The following is a 19,242-nucleotide window of genomic DNA, read 5'->3' as shown; positions in this document are numbered from 1 at the left end:
TCCATGCAGAATAACAATTTGACAGCATGAGAGCTCGCAACACAAACATGACTCTGAAAAGCCTCGATGGGGCAAAACAAGGTGCTATAGTATTGCCCTTTGAATCTCCAGAGAGACCAGTGTGTTGACAAAGCCTCTCCCTCTGCCTAGCTTTCTCCCCTCTCGTCTCATCTCTCTCCCTCCTTTCTCTCTCTCTCTCTCTCTCTCTCTCTCTCTCTCTCTCTCTCTCCCGTTCCTCGCTCCCTCACGCTTTCACACTGATGAACACGCTGTGTGATGATTGCTACATGTGGGCAACAGTAGATATCTCTACACAAGAACAGAGCCACGCTAAACCCGTCGGATAAAGCAGCTTCTCCAGCCTAAATCAAAGAGCTGTCATCTACAACGGCAGTGAACTGTTAAGGTAAAGGCTCCATATTCATATCCCTGATCGATTGTTGCATAAGTTGCTCACACTGGCTTTGTGTGTCTAGGATATTTGCCATAGTGTACAGCTCTCACCATCTGTCCTCCTGTCATGTCTTCTCTTGAGTAGGGAATTGAGTCGCACAAAGCAAAACAGATCATCTATTTGGCTTTTACATTGTAACATTTATGAATGATGGGAAGTGTGCAGTTGTTTATGATATTTTGTTGCTTTGTGAATGCTACTCATCTGTGTTTGCATAAATGCTAGATTCTTTTCCATTATAAAGTGCAGGAAATGAATAAAGAGTTACATTGTTTCAAGCTACAAATAGCATCCCGTTTACATACTGATACTAGGTTGCTTTGTAATCTTAAATTACACATTGTTTTTAATTTTCTGACATGCACAATGAAAACTGTAAAGGGATTTGTTGAAGGGATTTGACAGCTAATCCATCTCTCCAGCAGTAACTAGGGCTTTGTAGGTTTGTAAATGTCAGCGAGGGGAAGTGACAGAGATGAGGAGAGACTTTGAAACACCCACACTCACCACCCACTGCTCTTTTTGAGACACACTGAAGATATGTTTTATTCTGTTGTACAGACTCAGCAACACAATCCTTAGTTAAAGGCACTTTTGCATGGATGTTAAGATTATAACTTTGAAATGGAGAAGAATGCACAGCATCTTAACATTAGTTCAAATGAAATTAGAAGTACAATGCTCATTAAATTCTAAGGGACTCATAATTTTATGCATGATGTGTGATTTAGTAATTCCGATGGGAGTTTTATTAGCAAAAACATTTACATTGTAATAATATGCATCATTAAAATTTTGGCACTGATAGAATAACATTGTTAAATGCTAAACAAAATGCTAAAATATATATTACCATATAAAAACTAATCATTTTTATTATTTTTGATCAGATCGTTCATAATTAATTGTGCATGAGTTACAGATCTGTACACCCACACTGAATCTGCATGCAGAAAAAGCTCTGCAGATTTCCACAGAATTTGAACACCTGTCTCTGACAACTTTTCATTCATGTTGACCGTTTGTTTACATGAAAACAGCATTTTGGAGGCCTGGAAACACAGACTTTTGAAAATGGGTTTCAAAGTTTTCGAAAATGATGCCATCATCTCTGTATACACTACAAACTAAACTAAAACCAAAACACATTTTTTACCTTTGAAAAAATATATATTTATTAGAAAAATAAAAACATATTTTATTTCAGCTTGTTGCAACATTAGGTTGACTCAAACTAAAAATAAAATAATACAAATCAATTGAAAAATCTATAAAGAAATTAAATCTAATCCATTTCACCATTGTGATGTGTTTTAATGTCATTATTGTTAAAGATAGCATGATCTTTGAATAGTACTGACCATTAAAGGCAAGATATTTAAAGTACCCGAAATTTACTTGCAATAGCTCCAATTTAGCACAATCTAATAAGGCCTTCAAAATAACTGCATTAAAAGCAGATCATATACAGTAATGTTATATATAAGGCTTTTTAATAACGACAGACGTAGTCTCATTTAATTATAAAGTGTTACCCATTTATATTTGACTAAACTTTTTCTTTACCCTGAACTAAATTTGGTATCAATTTATTTGGCTTGTTAGCAGCAAGAGTGTAAATATATTAAAACTTCACAGTGGTATTTAGGCCCGTAGCTAGCTATGAGGTCAAAGATGACCAGAACTCTGTACATTTTTCATGTTCAAAAATAAAATTTGTCCTCTGAATGACTCATTTGCTATTAAGCTCCTCATATTAATGTCTGCATGTATAATTCAGTTTAATTCAGAATGCTTAGCGTCCGTGGTAAAAATTATCTCTGCGAGATGCTCGGGAAGTGATCAAGGCTTAAGAGAAATCAAGTTGAGGGCACGGGCGCAGCCTGTGTTTCCAGATCCAGCTAGTATACATGTTTTTTTACTTGTCTTTTTCCACTTAATTTGACACTTTAGAAATTTTAAAAAGTAGAAAGTTTCAGTTTAGGGTCAGCGATATATTTATATTATCTAATTTAAAAAAAAAAAAAATTGCATTAATTTTTGTTTATTTTTATTTATTTATAGGTTTTTGTTTATTTTATTTTTTTATTTAATATTTGGCAACATTGCATAACTGGAATTTAAACTGATCAAAAAAAGTCAATGGACAAGTTATTGGTAACAAGATACTGTACGACATTTAGTAAGAGAAACGCAAAATAATAATTATCATGATATTATCTGTCATAAATATTATCAACACTGTCAGAGATCTGTAAAACAAGTAGATTACAGAATGAAATGAAATACTAAGCACTAGCCATGAAGAAGGCTATGCTTAGTCATTCAGTATAGTTACATTTTCACAAATCATGCTATATACAGTAAACATTCATAAGAGCACTAGACAAATATATCAGCTAGCCTATATAATGGTTATGAATACAAACTAAATCAGCAATATGTATGGTTGCATGAATAATTCACGACTGATCAAATTATCCACCCCATAAATATAGTTTTGATGCAAATTTTGATGCAATAAATGATTTAAAAATGATCATCCCTCCGAAACATCTTTCACAAATAAACATTTAAAGTGTTAATAGTGTATATAATTAGTTGTATTTATAGGGGTTATTATAGCACAATTCTATAATAAGGGGGTTATTATAGAAACCCCCTGTCCTCGCTAACCATGGTGGTATTTGAGAATAAGTGTTCCTCATATAACCAAGCTAATGGCTACTGTTCCTACCATATTCACACAATCGCAGTTCTATCCAATTTGTCTGAATTATGGCCCATTTGGAGGAACAGCCACTATGTGCTAACCTTTTTCAAACAGATGTCTCTCTGTCCCAGATTTAATGAGACCTCACACAGATAAGGAACACTTATTCTCATTTTTCAGCATAATTCACATAATTCACAGCTACTGAAAAGTAAAACCGGGCTTGCTGATTTGCAGATATCTAAATAAAGCAACAGTGACCTTAACTTAACTAGAGTTTTGTTGGACTGAATGTGATTTGACTAGACAGCAGCCATCATGTTACATAGGTGAGGACCTCAAAGAGGACAAAAATAGAAGAGAAAGAAGCGTAGGTGGGCTGCAGCCTGGTGTTACCCTGCAACTGTCAAAAGCAAAGTGTGAAACAGGGTGTAAATGAAGGTAATGTCTCTGGGGGCAAGAAGCACCTTGCTAAAACAGCAGCTAAACCCCTAAGAGATGTGCTTTTGGTGGATTGTACCACACTGAAAAACAGCTTAATTCAACCCACACTCTTTAAAATAAAGCTTCCAAAAGAAGGTTTCACAGTCATGCCACAGAACTATTTTTGGCTTCCCCAAAGAACCTTTCAGTCAACAGTTCTTAAAATATATATATTGTTTACACTTAAAAAAAAAGGTTGCAAAAGCAGGTGTTCACACTGATGCCAATTTAGAACCATCAAACTATGAACAATTTCCACAATAGAAGGATATTTTAATAACCTGAAGAACCTTTATCTTAGAATAAAAGGTTCCAAACATTGATTTAGCAATGATTCGTTAGAAGAAACATTTGAGTTCCCCAAAGAACCTTTTGTTGAGCTTTTCTTAAAAGAACATTTTTCCACTATAAAGAACCTTTTGCACAAAGAAAATGCTGAAGGTTCTTCATGAAGCCATCAATTTCAATAAAGAACCCATATTTGTAAGAATGTAAGGTGGTTAAGAGGACTCCTAGTCTGGCCAGATGATCTGTTTTGATGTTTTTTAATGAATTTTGAGCACTTTTAAAATATTCTGTCTTAGAAATCTACTTGGCCAAGTCAGAAGACCAGTTTATACCAAGACCAGCAAACCGACTCAGACTGGTATACACTGGTGGGATTTCCCACCAACATTTACATTTAATCATTCAGCAGATGTCTTCATCCAAAGTGACTTGACAAATAAGGAACATCACGAGCAATTTATTATACATGAGTCAACATACTGTCTGTAAGCGTTGCTGGAGAACTTTGATGGTTAAGTATTTCAGGCTCTCTCAAGATGAAATATTTAACTTGTCTATTCCAAAACTAATTTAAGGCTGGTAAAAGCAGCTGCATACTTTTTTCAACATGGACAAGTCAAAGAGCCTGATATTCAAAAATAGCGAGAGCGAGGGTAGAAGATCAGATGGCAGAGCACATTGAATGTGGGTAGAGGAGTCTCAGCGGGAAACCTGACATCTCACTGAGCTCCATCAGACCTTCACGTGTTCTACTGAGCACGAGGATGGGCTGCACTAGGAGTTATCTGTATAGGAACCCTCAAATCAATGTACCAGTTTTCACAGTACTGATTTATCATTGAATTATACTATAATTATTTCAATTAAAATATGTATATGTACAGATGATTTTTATTTTATTTTATTTTATTTTTAGTTTAACATTGTGATTACGCTGTCCTGCTATGAACTGTATTTCCAACAATGTACTTACCTAACCAAACTAAAAGTCAGCACTTGAGAGTTTTATTCCAGCCCATTAGCATCGCATTTAAACGTGAGACAGGACCCACAACTATGAAATTATTCTGAGCACAGAAACTCAAATCCCAACATCAAAGACAAATTGTGAATATTAAATCGCCGAACCCTCACAAAAAGGGAAGGAGAAAGTTGGCCATGTTGTTATTTCACTTGGCATCTCATGATGATTTTATGAGGATGAGACATCAGAGTATCTTTCAGTTAGCCAACTCCCTGTAGCTCCATTTGTGCTGCATGGCTGCATAGAACAGGCTTCTCCCTGCCGAGATAGATTTGTCAGTGCATTTTATAAATAGCACGGCACATGTTCTCATCCAGTGAAAGGAAATGAAGAATAAGCTTCAAGCATCCAGTGCATCACCATCTTGAGAGAATTTGGATTGTTTAGACAGTCTGCAATCAGAATACGTTTCAGAATTTCAGAACATTTACTCTATTTTAGTGCATCCTATTAGCAACATGCAGCTTCTAAATAACATAAAGGACCTCCGATATAAAACAATATTTGATTGGTTTATGGAAAAGTGACCCCTTCTTAACAATTTCGAGAACCTTTAACCCTTCATTAGTAATTAGTCACATTATCAAACCACCTTTTATAATAAGAACTTCAAAACCAGTGCTGACTTTAATAAGCAAGCGCACAGATTAAACTGGAATATACCTTCTCTTTAATATCTGTGGTTGACGAAGTTTTTCTGATTCCCATCAAAGTGTACAATAAAACAACGTCCTGTTTTTTATACATTACTTATACATTACTCATGCCTATTCGAGTCTGTGAAGCACTTTACGATCCTTCAGAAAAAGAACAAATGGTCAATTCCATGCAGTGTTCCCCATTAAAAATATCTAAATGTGAAAGCAATAGGTTGCATCAGCCTCATAGGTTGAAATGGTAAGAGAGTGATGTTATTTGGATTGAAATGTTCCTTTAGAAGAACTGAACGTGCCCAGAACTGCAAGTGCAATAACAAGCAAAATAACGTGAGTCTTATGTTGGTCCAAATGTTTTATATCGCATCAAGGGAAAAGGTGGCATCTGGCACGCTAGTAATTGTGAACCATGGGAATTGTGATTAACAAAATATGCTCACTGAGGAGTGGTATATATGTATGTGTGTGTGTAAATCTTTTTCATTTTCACAGGCAAATCAGCTCTTCACTTGTTCCTACAGTGCAACCGACTGAAAGAAACCGCATTGGACATTCAGTGAGTATCCACTTAACTTAATGTGTGTTAATGTGTGTATCTCTGTGTGTATCTCTGTGTCTGTTGCCGTCTCACTCTCGGACCTGATTGATTCTTCTATAATGTAAATATGAGCAGAATCCATAATAATGCCTTATTTGAGGGCCAGGTGCACTGCTGCATTTCAATGATTCACATTTTGAGGGAATATTCATGTTTACAATAGTGAATCCACATCTCCTGATAATTACTGAACATTGCAATGGTGTGATGCATAATGCAGGCTCATGGTAACGTCTGCAAGCATCACTACAATCTCATTACACAGGCTATTATGCACACCTGAGCTGTTATCATTATCAGTAATTTGGTACGTTCTAAAAATAACTCAACGCCGGTCTCTTATGAATACACTAATGTCATTGACGGCTGCTAATCTCTTGTTGTTTAAGATTGCTTTTGTCTTTGTTTTTCTTTTCCTTTTTGTCAGGGCCATGAAAACTAGACTTGGGTGCCTGTCTAACAAATCAGACTCATGCAGCGATTTTTCAGAATTCCTGCCTCCTGCTCAGGAGAGATCTACAAGATACTTGAAGTTAGTGAGATGTTGTTTTTGTAATAAATAAATAAGGATATGTGTTTATTGGCTGTATTATAATCATGTTTGGCTTTCTTAGGTTATCTGCTGATGAAGTGACCAGATGGGCAGATTCATTTGACGCTCTGCTGTCCAATAAATGTAAGTAATTTGACATGATTATGTGTTTGCGTCTGAATTATTGTGCACATTTGGGTGATTGTCAAGTTAAAGACAATTTCGAATTTAAATCCCCCCCAAGTTATTATAAATGCGAGCAGCAGAAGATTAATCTTGCAGCTGCATTTTGGATTAATTGTAGAGGTTTGATCGAACTGGCTGGAAGACCTGCCAAGCGAGCATTGCAATAGTCCAGCCTGGACAGAACAAGAGCTTGAACAAGGACTTATGAAGCATGTTCCAAAAGAAAGGGCTTGATCTTTCTGATGTGGGATAAAGCAAATCTACAGGAACGTTTTAGCAGTGGTTTGAGAAATTCAGCTGATCATCAATCACAACTGCAGGGTTTCTGGCGGTTTTTGTAGGAGTTATGGTTGCCAGGGTGTTGCGTGACTGCAGCAACTGTTGAATGTACTTAAGTGGCCTTTATTTATTATCCCCTTATATTCACCCTAAGGTAAAAGTGAACAGTTTACCTATTTCAAAAACCACTGATTTACAATACAATTCACCAACCACACTCCGATACATTCTTACAGCAGTTTACATTAAAATATTATGAAATGTAGTATTATTATGCTAAATGTTGTCCCAGTACTAATAGACTTGCTTAAAACTTTTGTTCTTGGCTAGTCAGTCAGTTGCATGTCTACAGAGATGTACTGTTGTTCTGCCATGATATGGTTCTCCAGCAACTTATGTAAGAAGCTTTCCATATTAATAAGAAGGACGCCATTTCCATGTGAGTCACGCGTTTGGCTGTGACTTCTCTTGTCGATTGCTCACAAAATGACAGGACTTATTTCCTCAGGCTTAATTCCAGCTTTAATTTATACTGTGTGTGTGTGTGTGTGTTTGTGTGTGTGTCTTTTACTGAATCTAACAGCACTGACACCCCAGACGTGCCACAAATAGTCTCTCTCTGTGCTGTTAACAGGTTCATGCTAAAGACTTCTGAAATCTGTCAAAGTAGTACTCGGAGATGACAGACAACTAATCAATCAGATGTAATTTATTAGCAGAGCTAGCTAAAGCTTAGAGAAACCCCTAATGCTAGGAACTCATCCTACCTGGTTATACCATGAACATGATTGATACCTCAAACCATGCAACTTGTTGAGAAGAGTGTGATGGATAAAAACAAGGAAACAACACACTTACAACTATTCAGTGCATCTAAGCACTTTAATTTTATAAAATGTACTTAAAGTCTTAAGAGTATATTTTCAACAACAACAAAAAATATATATATATGTGCTGATGATATTTAGTACAATATTAGATACATTTAATATTTATAAAGTTTCTTAAAAAAGTATTCTTTAAAGTATGCTAAAGTGTACTACTTTTTCACAAGAAGCCAAAAACTTTCTATTTGTTGAGTATGTTTGACATTGAATGCAGCACAACCTATCAGACACATCTTATCTCATAATGTAGCTAACAAAGCACAAAAACTCATTGTCCTACTGAATAACAAAACTGTTGATATAATGATGATGATATAATGGTAATAAGAGATGTTATGTCTTTTACTGACTGTTATGGCTGTCTTTCTCAGACAGTCAATTGATTACCATTGTATGCTGGGTAAAATCTTCTCTTCAGGTAGCACAATCTGTAAAAGGAATGTCAGATATAAATGAGCCAGATGCATGCTTCATGCAGAAAATCAGTTTTCAAAGAGAGAGAGAAAATCAAGCAATGGCCACGCTAAAGGAGAACAATTTGTTCTCTTGCCAGCAGGAGAACATTTTGCCTCTGTACTGCCTCTTGATTGTCCTTTCATTGGATTTCCAGAGAAGCACTATTGTCTCATTTACCCACACTGCTGTTTATATGGACTTGAACTGTATCCAAGAGGAGTCTACCTTACAGAAAATGGATGTAGGGTAAAAAAATAAAATAAAATTGTGTTGCACTGTGCCTTACAGCGTAAAAGACCATATAATGATCATAAAATATATTTAATAGAACCCAGGCTCACTGGAAAAACATGCCTGTGGCAAAATGTATGCATAATGCATTATATATGCTGCTTCTTGCACATTTCGTGACACGTTCAAAGTGAAATGTGCAGTGAGTCACGCTAAAAGCTTGTTCAGTTTTATCTGGAACCGATTAATGTGAATCTGTCAATGTTTTATTATCACGCCAGTTCAGAAATAAAATGTCCGGTGAGTAGAGCTTAAAGGCTAAGACTCTATTGTGTATAAAAAAATAATGTAGCAACCACTTTAACCCTACCCTAACCTAACCGAGATAAAAAAAAACAAACATCTATTATATATAAATAATTAGATGAATGTGCATTTGCTGAAGCAACCATACCACTTTAGTTTGCTTCTTCCTGTTTTTGAGTTCTTTTATTATGAGTGCAATTCTTTACCATGTGAACTTCAGAGCAAGTTTACTACATCAGAAAAGCCATGCATATGGTAAGAAGCTGGCTGTGTGATGCAAATGTCAAAATGTATTCGTTTTTGATTATCATGCACTATGTTAAAATATTTTAAAATCATAACAGTGTGTGTGCAAGGAACCACATGAAAATAAATGCTGTTTTATAACAAAGTTCGGGAGGAACAGTCGCAGTTCATTAACCTGATTAACACAAGTGGAGACCAATCAGTAATCAACTCATGACAAGGTATAAATAACAGCAGAACCTATCTCTGTTCATTGACAGTTTTCAGCATCCCGGTTCGCGCTGTCTGTCATCTTATCACAGACGAAATCTTCCTTCCAACAAGGAGATCCATACCGGTGATTTTTCAGATATGCTACTTTGCTGACCATGATCATCAAACACGGCCGTTGAGCACCATCAAACGTCATCGCGACAGCTGCTCTTCGTGCCAAGCCACACGTCGTGGCCAATAGACTCCGATCAAGACCGGGCTCTCTTTGAGCGCTGGAATCGCAGCACCAGCAGGCATTCAACCAGCCCGCTCCTCAGTTCTTACTGCAGCAAGCCTCTTTCACTTCCCGCAGCGGCTCAGCCTTTCACCGCGGCTTTTTCCGGCCGAGGCGAAGTTTGAGGCCGCCTCCTGCGTCATAAATCAATACATTTTCAGATGAAGACGCTAAATACAGGTTTGCGGCCAGAAGTAGTGCGAGAGCCGCGTGGAGTTCCGATCACATATGTATGTGGAAATTCAGATCCAAATTGAGCCTCGGATGCGTTCAAATATTTAAACTTCTGCGACCAGGCCGTGTGCAAACGCCCGACCGGATGTGATCTTTCGGTGCGAGGGCAGAATTACCTATATTTTGTTAACCTTGACATTATTCTTCAACATCATTTATGTAAAATGGTGGTTCATAATAATTATGGCAGAAATAATTATTAAACCATTATTTACGTGATTAGCCCCATAAAACCTACTGTTTTTATTTAGGGGGTAATCTGATTTGTGACGATGTATTCATACATTATACATTATATTCATTCAAATTATTAACTTTACCATGGTGAACATGTCAAGGTAACAGTTAGGGCTACTGCACGACCAGTTTGAAAGTTAAGCACGCCTGCCGCGAGAGGGAGAAATGCGACAATCGTGTACAAATGTCGCGTGCTGTGGAAAGGAGGCTTAAAGTTTGTTAAATCAGGCCATGAGGTAGTCATCATCCACACTGAAATGTTCAAAGATATCATCTGCCTTACCGTGCATGTTTAAACCTCACTGAGGTTTTACAGACAAGTTTCATGCAATTATTCTGGCAGGACCAATTTTCTTGGGGACATATTTCACCATCTACTGGCGTGATCATTATACCCTTGTTTTGCCGCAGGACAGCAGTGTGAGTAAATTCTGAGTTTTTCTAGGACCGTAATATGAAAGCATGCAAGTAAATATCGTTAGAACTGCTTGTAAGTGAATAGCACATAACTGCAATTAACGTTATTGCCATAATCATGTCTGTTGGTATGTTTTACAGACATAATGATTTTCATTGCATAATGATTCCCATAGTTTTCAGAAGCCTCTGTTTCCACAGTCTATACTACAACGTGAAACCAGTGTTCCAGATGTATCCATTAGTGCTAGTGATGTGTCGTTCGTAAACGAATCGTTCTTTTGAACGAATCTTTTAGGTGAACGAATCTTTTAGGCGAACAAATCGTTCATGTTATCCACGGACTCATATTTCTCGTTCAGTAAAGTTCCTCCCTTCATAGCAGCGCGGCGCTTTAAGCAGCGCATGCGCAGCTCAGTGAACCGGGTAACAACCGTTTCATCCTGTCAAAGAATTACTCAACATCGAGCCGATAGCCTTCGAGTATGAGATGTGACAGAGTATGTGATTTGTTGAATGTAGTAACGAATACGCCCTTCAATGAACGAGTTTCATATGAGTCTGAACTAGATCTAGAGATCTTATCGTTCGTGAGTGAAATGACTGAACTGGCACACTTGTCATTCGTGAACGAACTGAATGAACGGATACATGTCGTTTGTGAATTAAATGAACTGGCACATAGCTTATCTTGTTCGCGAACAAAATGAATTAGAGTAAACTGGGTTAATCTGCTATTTTAGCATGTCAATCTCGAAAATGCAAAGCGCAGTTATTGGTACAGTACTGTGCACATACGCTCGTTTTGATATTTAGCAACTCCACGTTTAATCCATAGACCGTAAAAGAAAGGTTAATCCCCGATTTATGGATGTGAATATGTAATATACAAACTGTCTGACCAAACAATTAAAATGCTAAATAGGCAAGAAACCCTGTGCTTTGTTCATCTGAACAACTCAATTAGACTTCATATATTGAACGCGATTATACACACATTTTAATAAAGCCAGATCAGTTTTTGTAACAAGTGAATGCGTTCGTTGACGTAAGACATAACACATAATACACTCTTTTGCCACCTGCTGGCATATTCTGTGTAAAACGAAGAAATTATCTCTGAACTAATCATTTTGTTGAATGAACCGAAAATGAACGAATCTCTAGAAAGAATCATCATTTCCACCACTAATTAGTGCTGCAACGACGCGTTGACATCATCGCTTACGTGAAAAAAAAAAAAAAAAAAAAAAAAAAAAAAAAAAAACCGTCGACGCGCGTGCAATGCGTGGACGCGTCACACTGTTTACATCTCGCATAATGGCATACAGTGAATGAAGAAGTTGCATTCTATCACAAACCGAGACCACTGTTATTAAAAGTATGAGAATACTTTAAACAGAGGACAAATAAAACGTCTCTTTGTTCCCTTTGCAAAACCGATATGGTGTACCACGGCAGCACAACTGCGATGAGCGAGCACCTCAGAGGAACATCTAGGCGCTCTCCGGTGTCTCCATGCAATTTAACTGGTTACCCTGTGATCTGGTGACCAACTTCCTGGTTCAGGTCTGATATTCTTGCGCTGCGGCATCCTGAAAGTTGAGATGTTTTCAACTCGATGCGGTGCAGACGCGCCTGAGAAGGAGAAGAGAAAAAAAAAAAAAAGAAAAAAAAAAAAAAAAAAAAAAAAAAAAAAAAAAGACGTGATGGGTGAACGGCCGCTTAAAAGACAGCGCGCCACGAGACAACAGTCACAAACCACCGAGCTACCCAGAATCAGCTCCAGATCTCTGGAAACCATGCTAAACCTTGCAGAGCCATAACTACATTCTATGGTCATGATGCTAAAGAACATTTCACGACGTCTCAGACAACGGTAAATTTATGGCTACCGTGGTTTAATTATAAATGCTGTCATAAACTCATATTTACAATAGTAAAATAATTTTTTGCCTCTTATTTTATACTGTAAAAAACTTCCTCCACATTGGTTGAAAATGAACAAAGGTTGAAAATGTTACTAACCTGCCTACTCTTCCCACAGTCAAGGAGGGGGAACTCAGGGCCCAGTGGTTAGAGAGTGGACTCCTAACCCTAGGAGCAGGGCACCGAACCCCCAGCTGCACCCTGGGCACCGCAGCATAAATGGTTGCCCACTGCTCCGGGCGTGCGTTCACGGTGTGTGCGCGTTCACTGCCGTATGTGCACTTGGATGGGTTAAATGCAGAGCTGCTTCCACAGGAGCCTTTTCCATATCTCCCCATTGCCGCAGCAGTGTCTGCTCCCGCAGGAGCCCCTTTCGTATCTCCTCACTGCCGCAGCAGTGTCTGCTCCCGCAGGAGCCCCTTTTGTATCTCCTCACTGCCACAGCAGTGTCTGCTCCCGCAGGAGCCTTTTCTGTACCTCCCCCAGATATATAAAAAAAAAAAAAAAAAAAAAAAAAAAAAAGTCATCATGTTAAGCCATTTCACTGAAATAAGCTGTTCAGTTTTCACAATAAGCGACGTGAATTTCAACAAGGGTTTATGATCAGCTTTGATGCCCCACATTCCCAGTCGCATTAGCCTCTGCACAATACGCCGTTTTCAAACATAATAAAAATTTTTAATTTAAAAGTCTCTCAGCGGACGCAGTAAATATTTATCCGTTTCCACTGTCCGTCCAGCGAGAACGAGTCTCTCAGCGGACGCAGTAAATATTTATTTGTTTCCACTGCCCGTCCAGCGAGCACCAGTCTCTCAGCGGACGCAGTAAATATTTATCCGTTTCCACTGTCCGTCCAGCGAGCACCAGTCTCTCAGCGGACGCAGTAAATATTTATTCGTTTCCACTGCCCGTCCAGCGAGCACCAGTCTCTCAGCGGACGCAGTAAATATTTATCCGTTTCCACTGTCCGTCCAGCGAGCACCAGTCTCTCAGCGGACGCAGTAAATATTTATTCGTTTCCACTGCCCGTCCAGCGAGCACCAGTCTCTCAGCGGACGCAGTAAATATTTATCCGTTTCCACTGTCCGTCCAGCGAGCACCAGTCTCTCAGCGGACGCAGTAAATATTTATCCGTTTCCACTGTCCGTCCAGCGAGCACCAGTCTCTCAGCGGACGCAGTAAATATTTATTCGTTTCCACTGCCCGTCCAGCGAGCACCAGTCTCTCAGCGGACGCAGTAAATATTTATCCGTTTCCACTGTCCGTCCAGCGAGCACCAGTCTCTCAGCGGACGCAGTAAATATTTATTCGTTTCCACTGCCCGTCCAGCGAGCACCAGTCTCTCAGCGGACGCAGTAAATATTTATCCGTTTCCACTGTCCGTCCAGCGAGCACCAGTCTCTCAGCGGACGCAGTAAATATTTATTCGTTTCCACTGCCCGTCCAGCGAGCACCAGTCTCTCAGCGGACGCAGTAAATATTTATCCGTTTCCACTGCCCGTCCAACGAGCACCAGTCTCTCAGCGGACGCAGTAAATATTTATCCGTTCCACTGTCCGTCCAGCGAGCACTAGTATATTTATCCGTTTCCACTGTCCGTCCAGCGAGCAACAGTCTCTCAGAGGACGCAGTAAATATTTATCCGTTTCCACTGTCCGTCCAGCGAGCACTAGTCTCTCAGCGGACGCAGTAAATATTCATCCGTTTCCACTTTCCGTCCAGTGAGCATGAGTCTCTCAGCGGACGCAGTAAATATTTATTCGTTTCCACTGTCTGTCCAGTGAGCACGAGTCTCTCAGCGGACGCAGTAAATATTTATTTGTTTCCACTGTCCGTCCAGCGAGCACCAGTCTCTCAACGGACGCAGTAAATATTTATTCATTCCACTGTCCGTCCAGCGAGCACGAGTCTCTCAGCGGACGCAGTAAATATTTATTCGTTTCCACTGTCCGTCCAGCGAGCATGAGTCTCTCAGCGGACGCAGTAAATATTTGTTCGTTTCCACTGTCCGTCCAGCGAGCATGAGTCTCTCAGCGGACGCAGTAAATATTTATTCGTTTCCACTGTCCATCCAGCGAGCACCAGTGTCTCAGCGGACGCAGTAAATATTTATTCGTTTCCACTGTCCGTCCAGCGAGCACCAGTGTCTCAGCGGACGCAGTAAATATTTATTCATTCCACTGTCCGTCCAGCGAGCCTCAGCCTCCCAGCGGATACATTACGCATCTAGTCAATATATCATTACACCTCGCAGGCAGACGGTGGAGCCCGTCTTCCCGACATCGTAACCGCTTCTTCCTCAACTATTAACCAACAGGACCTGCCTGCTCCTCTACTTCTGCCAGAGGCAATGCGAGATCTCCTGGTCAAACGACCATACTTCTAAAAACGTCAGCCCGCCAAATCTCTGCGTTTTGGGGGGTTCGTAGTCTGGCGGCTGTCCTTTTGCTCTCTTGTTTTTGGGGGGAGTACTCTGGGTTCGGGCCACATCCCGAGCTCGGAGCCCTCCACCCGGACAGCACGCCAAATACGCATAAACTTACGGTATTAATATACGTAGATGTGAACTCGTGAAATGCTGTTTTATAACAAAGTTCGGGAGGAACAGTCGCAGTTCATTAACCTGATTAACACAAGTGGAGACCAATCAGTAATCAACTCATGACAAGGTATAAATAACAGCAGAACCTATCTCTGTTCATTGACAGTTTTCAGCATCCCTCCTCCACCCCATTTCTCCTCACTTATAGATCCATCTACTCTTACCACAACCGGGGGGAGTACTCTGGGTTCGGGCCACATCCCGAGCTCGGAGCCCTCCACCCGGACAGCACGCCAAATACGCATAAACTTACGGTATTAATATACGTAGATGTGAACTCGTGAAGTCTTTATTTATCAGTAATCATGCCCTTCTAAATCAATATTTGTGTGAAAAATGTATCAAAATTGTTGCTGCCACTGGCTGTAGTTTTGTCACAATGTCGGTAAAGGTACATTTTCCAGTGTTCCTGCGATCTCTCATTTGAAATACGTCACAAATGTGACAAAGAAATGATTTTGATGAATGAAAGCAACTAGCTTGGTGTCCTTGGGAGGCATTTCCTTTATCCAGTGTGGCTTAGATATGGCATATTAGACATGACAAAGATATATTGGTTTTAATATAGTAAGATGCTTATCCATTTTCTTATTCATCTGTATTTCATAGACGGTTTGGCAGCCTTCAGAACCTTCCTCAAAACAGAGTTCAGTGATGAAAACATCGAGTTCTGGTTGGCTTGTGAGGACTATAAAAAGATCAAATCCCCTGCTAAGATGATGTCTAAGGCCAATAAGATCTACAAGGAATTTATTGAAGTCCATTCGCCAAGAGAGGTATGTCGACTCCTTCTATAAAACCATAGCAACTATACCTGAACATATAGTACTCTTGTGGTGTGAGTTAAGAGGAATTCATCACCAGTGCTATACATAATGCTGCTAATAATTACAGAGTGTATTAAAAACACTTCAGTCTTTATATATGCAGCGTTTCCAGACACTACAGCCAAAAATAACTTTAAAGATTGTGCTGTGTTTCCTAGCATTTTTTATTTTAATCAAATCATGTTGATAAGGTGGCAGCTGAACATTTTCTAAAAGTATTAAATAGAAAACAGTTATTTTAAATTGTTTAGTTTTTTACCTAAGGTGTGTGTGTATACAATATTAACATTGACATTTATTAAAACTTTACAGTTTTATAATATAAACTAAACATTTTATAAAACTGTATTGTTTTTAATTGCACATATAATGCACTTCCGAGTTTGAGACCTGTGCTATAAAGACTTTTCCTCCCTCGGAGTTTGTACTGTACTTTAGCATCGCCTACGCTCACTTCAGTTCTTCCCTGGCTTTAAACCTGAAGATCATCTTCTTGTTCAGCATGACCTTCAAATACATTGTGATTCACTGCTGGTTATTTGGGAAGCACAGCCCTGTCCTTAAGCATCCTGACTGTGTGGGTCACAGAAAACACAAATAGCTCCTTTAAGATGGGACGTACCTACCAAATGTAATAATCCTGGTTTCTGTGCTCAGACAATCCACGAACTGAATAAAATTTGTTACAGTTCAGAAGCGTGAAACCTGATCACCAGAGATAATGGTTGTTTTGTGTGAACTGGCTTGGCCAAATCCTATTTTTATTCTAAGAAATGATAAGGAGCCGAATTTAATATTCTCTAACTCTTATATCTCTGAAGGTTAACATAGACCACAGGACCAGAGAGGAAACCAAACAGAGGCTCCTGGAACCAACTCCCAACAGTCTCAATGAAGTCCAAGCTAAAGTGCACAGCCTCATGGAGAAAGACTCCTATCCTCGGTTTATAAGATCCAAGATCTATCAGGACTTACTGAACAGGACACAGATATACTGCCAGAGGAAATCTGTTTAAAACGGAATCTTTATTTGCCTGCCTGGTTAGATTATATTGAGATATTGAGCAGACTTTAAATGCCATATATAGCATAGTCTGTGTGTTTACAAAATAATTAGATAAGGATAATCAAATAAAAAAGGTCAAAAGACGAACTAGTTCCTTGCTAGTTTGTGCATTTAAACTTAAACATGACCCTGTACTGTGCTTCTTTGCCCAGTTATATTTGTAACATGTGGCTATAATCTCTCCCTTCAATTGTGATAGAATGGTCGATGTTTCTTCGGAATGCTGGCAAGCATGTAAATGTAAATCAGTCTCTAAATGGGTAATATGTAAGAGTAGAGTATGGTCATTTATTTTTCGTATCTTCAGTGTAACTTGTGTACACATTAAAACTAATATCTTTCGATAAACAACTTTAGACATGCCTGCTGTTACTGCATGCAGCCTCGGCCTTTGAACATCTCTCATTGATTCCCTTAAAATCTATATTTAAAAATACTTAAATCCCACACACATACGCACACTGAATATATATATATATATATATATATATATATATATATTCATTCTCTGGAGGGGTGATATTTTTAATGTAACAATTATGTTAGTTTATTTTGTTGTTTATTAATTTATTTAAGCTTATTTCACGTGTTGGTGTTCTGATGGTTTACAACGACATGTTGTTGTGATGAAACTAGATCAAGTAAAGCATGTCTCTTCGAACAGTGTCGCTTTGTGGTTTATTTTGGCCTGAAAATGTGTTGTCTGTTTGAATGTGTGTCAAGATTTATTCCTTGAGTCATCTGGGAAATTAAATAATACAAATGAAATATACAAACTGATTTTAAGTCACGCCACCCTAACAAATATTTTCTTCTGCTAAGTTTAATTTGATTTTTATTCTACTAGCAGTGCTTTAAAAAGTGCAATGTTAAACAAATAGTTCACCCCAAAATAAATAAGAATAAAAATGTTCATTGATAGACAGGAGGAAACCTGTGGATTATTATGACTATTTTATCAGCTGTTTGGACTCTCATTCTGACGGCACCCATTCACTGCAGAGGATCCATTGTTAATCAAGTGATATTATGCTAAATTTCTCCAAATCTGTTTTTATAAAAATATAAAATAAAACACACACACTCACACACATCTACACAGTGTAATTTTCAGCAATATTTTTATTTTTGGGGTGAAAGTTCAATTTGATTATCCTACTTAAAAATTTGGCAATTTGTGAATTGGTAAAATGCTCGAGAATTAAATCCATTCCGAAATAAAATCTGCATGCTCCTTCAATCTACAGTGTGGCACAATAGAATACTCTACAAATGCCCACAGACAGACTTCGAATAGCACACAGATGTGATGCCCTTGGCTCATTTGGTTTTTTTCCAAGGACTATAGGCCAGATGCAATAATTAGATTTTCCACCCCTTCAGATCAGTGCTCCCTGAACACAGTTTAAGACAGAGAGAACATCTGCTGGCCTGGGGCAAAGTCCTCCCTGGAGGCATCACAAATAGATTCACGAGTCACCGACACATGCCTCCCTATCCAATCTGTCCTACCTTGAGAGAATGAGGGGAACCATTCTGGTGGGAGCTTGTGTTAATTACATTCTTTTCTCTGTTTAAGAATTCCAGTATTCAAAGTTCCAAAATGAACTTTCTTAATATTACCAATGTCGCATTTTCTCCCTGTATATTAATTTTACACTCGTTTGTCTGAATATGAAAACATAAAAACATAAATTGGATATTCTTTCCAGATTTGAAAATAGGTTGACATTTATATTAAGAAAACTGCATTAATTAGTTAGAATGTTGCATGCATATTTATTTGACTGGTGACAGAAACGGAGCAAAAGAACATCTAGAGTTACTTCTGATATACAAAGGCAGTGCTAAATGAATTACTGTGAGATATTTCTGTCACGATCGCTACTGTGAGGGAGCGTGGAGGGAGGAGAAAACTTCCAATGAACAGACTTTATTAGACATCCAAGGAACACTCAGCAGGGGGAATAGATGTATAAAACAGCAGGTATGATTCAGGAAACACAGGGCTTAAATACACATGGAAGGTAATCTGGGAAAACTGAAACCAGTGGAGTAACAAATCAAAAACAATGGAAACTAATGAGGGAACACCTGGAATCAA

The 19,242-nt window shown here is 38.6% G+C and overlaps 1 protein-coding gene across 2 annotated transcripts; it reads left to right on the top strand.

Annotated features, from left to right (window-relative positions):
• Positions 1-155: 155 nt before the first annotated feature.
• Positions 156-17,627, top strand: rgs8 (regulator of G protein signaling 8). Of its 2 annotated transcripts, XM_026265587.1 has the most exons (6): positions 156-406; positions 6,111-6,174; positions 6,644-6,748; positions 6,831-6,892; positions 15,855-16,021; positions 16,894-17,627. In XM_026265587.1, the coding sequence occupies exons 3-6, from the start codon at positions 6,648-6,650 to the stop codon at positions 17,086-17,088; spliced, it is 525 nt and encodes a 174-aa protein (XP_026121372.1). In that variant the 5' UTR covers positions 156-406; positions 6,111-6,174; positions 6,644-6,647; the 3' UTR covers positions 17,089-17,627. The 2 variants fall into 2 exon arrangements, with proteins under 2 accessions (XP_026121372.1, XP_026121373.1); XM_026265588.1 differs by lacking the exons at positions 156-406; positions 6,111-6,174; positions 6,644-6,748; positions 6,831-6,892 and adding an exon at positions 9,633-9,676.
• The last annotated feature ends 1,615 nt before the right edge of the window (positions 17,628-19,242 follow it).

Source organism: Carassius auratus, chromosome 6 (assembly GCF_003368295.1).
Source record: "Carassius auratus strain Wakin chromosome 6, ASM336829v1, whole genome shotgun sequence".
Lineage (NCBI taxonomy): Eukaryota > Metazoa > Chordata > Actinopteri > Cypriniformes > Cyprinidae > Carassius > Carassius auratus.
Note: the sequence above shows the minus strand (reverse complement) of the source record. Positions and strands in the feature narration are given on the sequence as shown.

Bases quoted from the DNA above. Each gene is read 5' to 3' on its own strand.
- rgs8 (XM_026265587.1), top strand. From the start codon at position 6,648: ATGAAAACTAGACTTGGGTGCCTGTCTAACAAATCAGACTCATGCAGC. The intron at 6,749-6,830 runs GTTAGTGAGATG...TGGCTTTCTTAG, and splicing joins AGATCTACAAGATACTTGAA to GTTATCTGCTGATGAAGTGA. The intron at 6,893-15,854 runs GTAAGTAATTTG...TGTATTTCATAG, and splicing joins CGCTCTGCTGTCCAATAAAT to ACGGTTTGGCAGCCTTCAGA.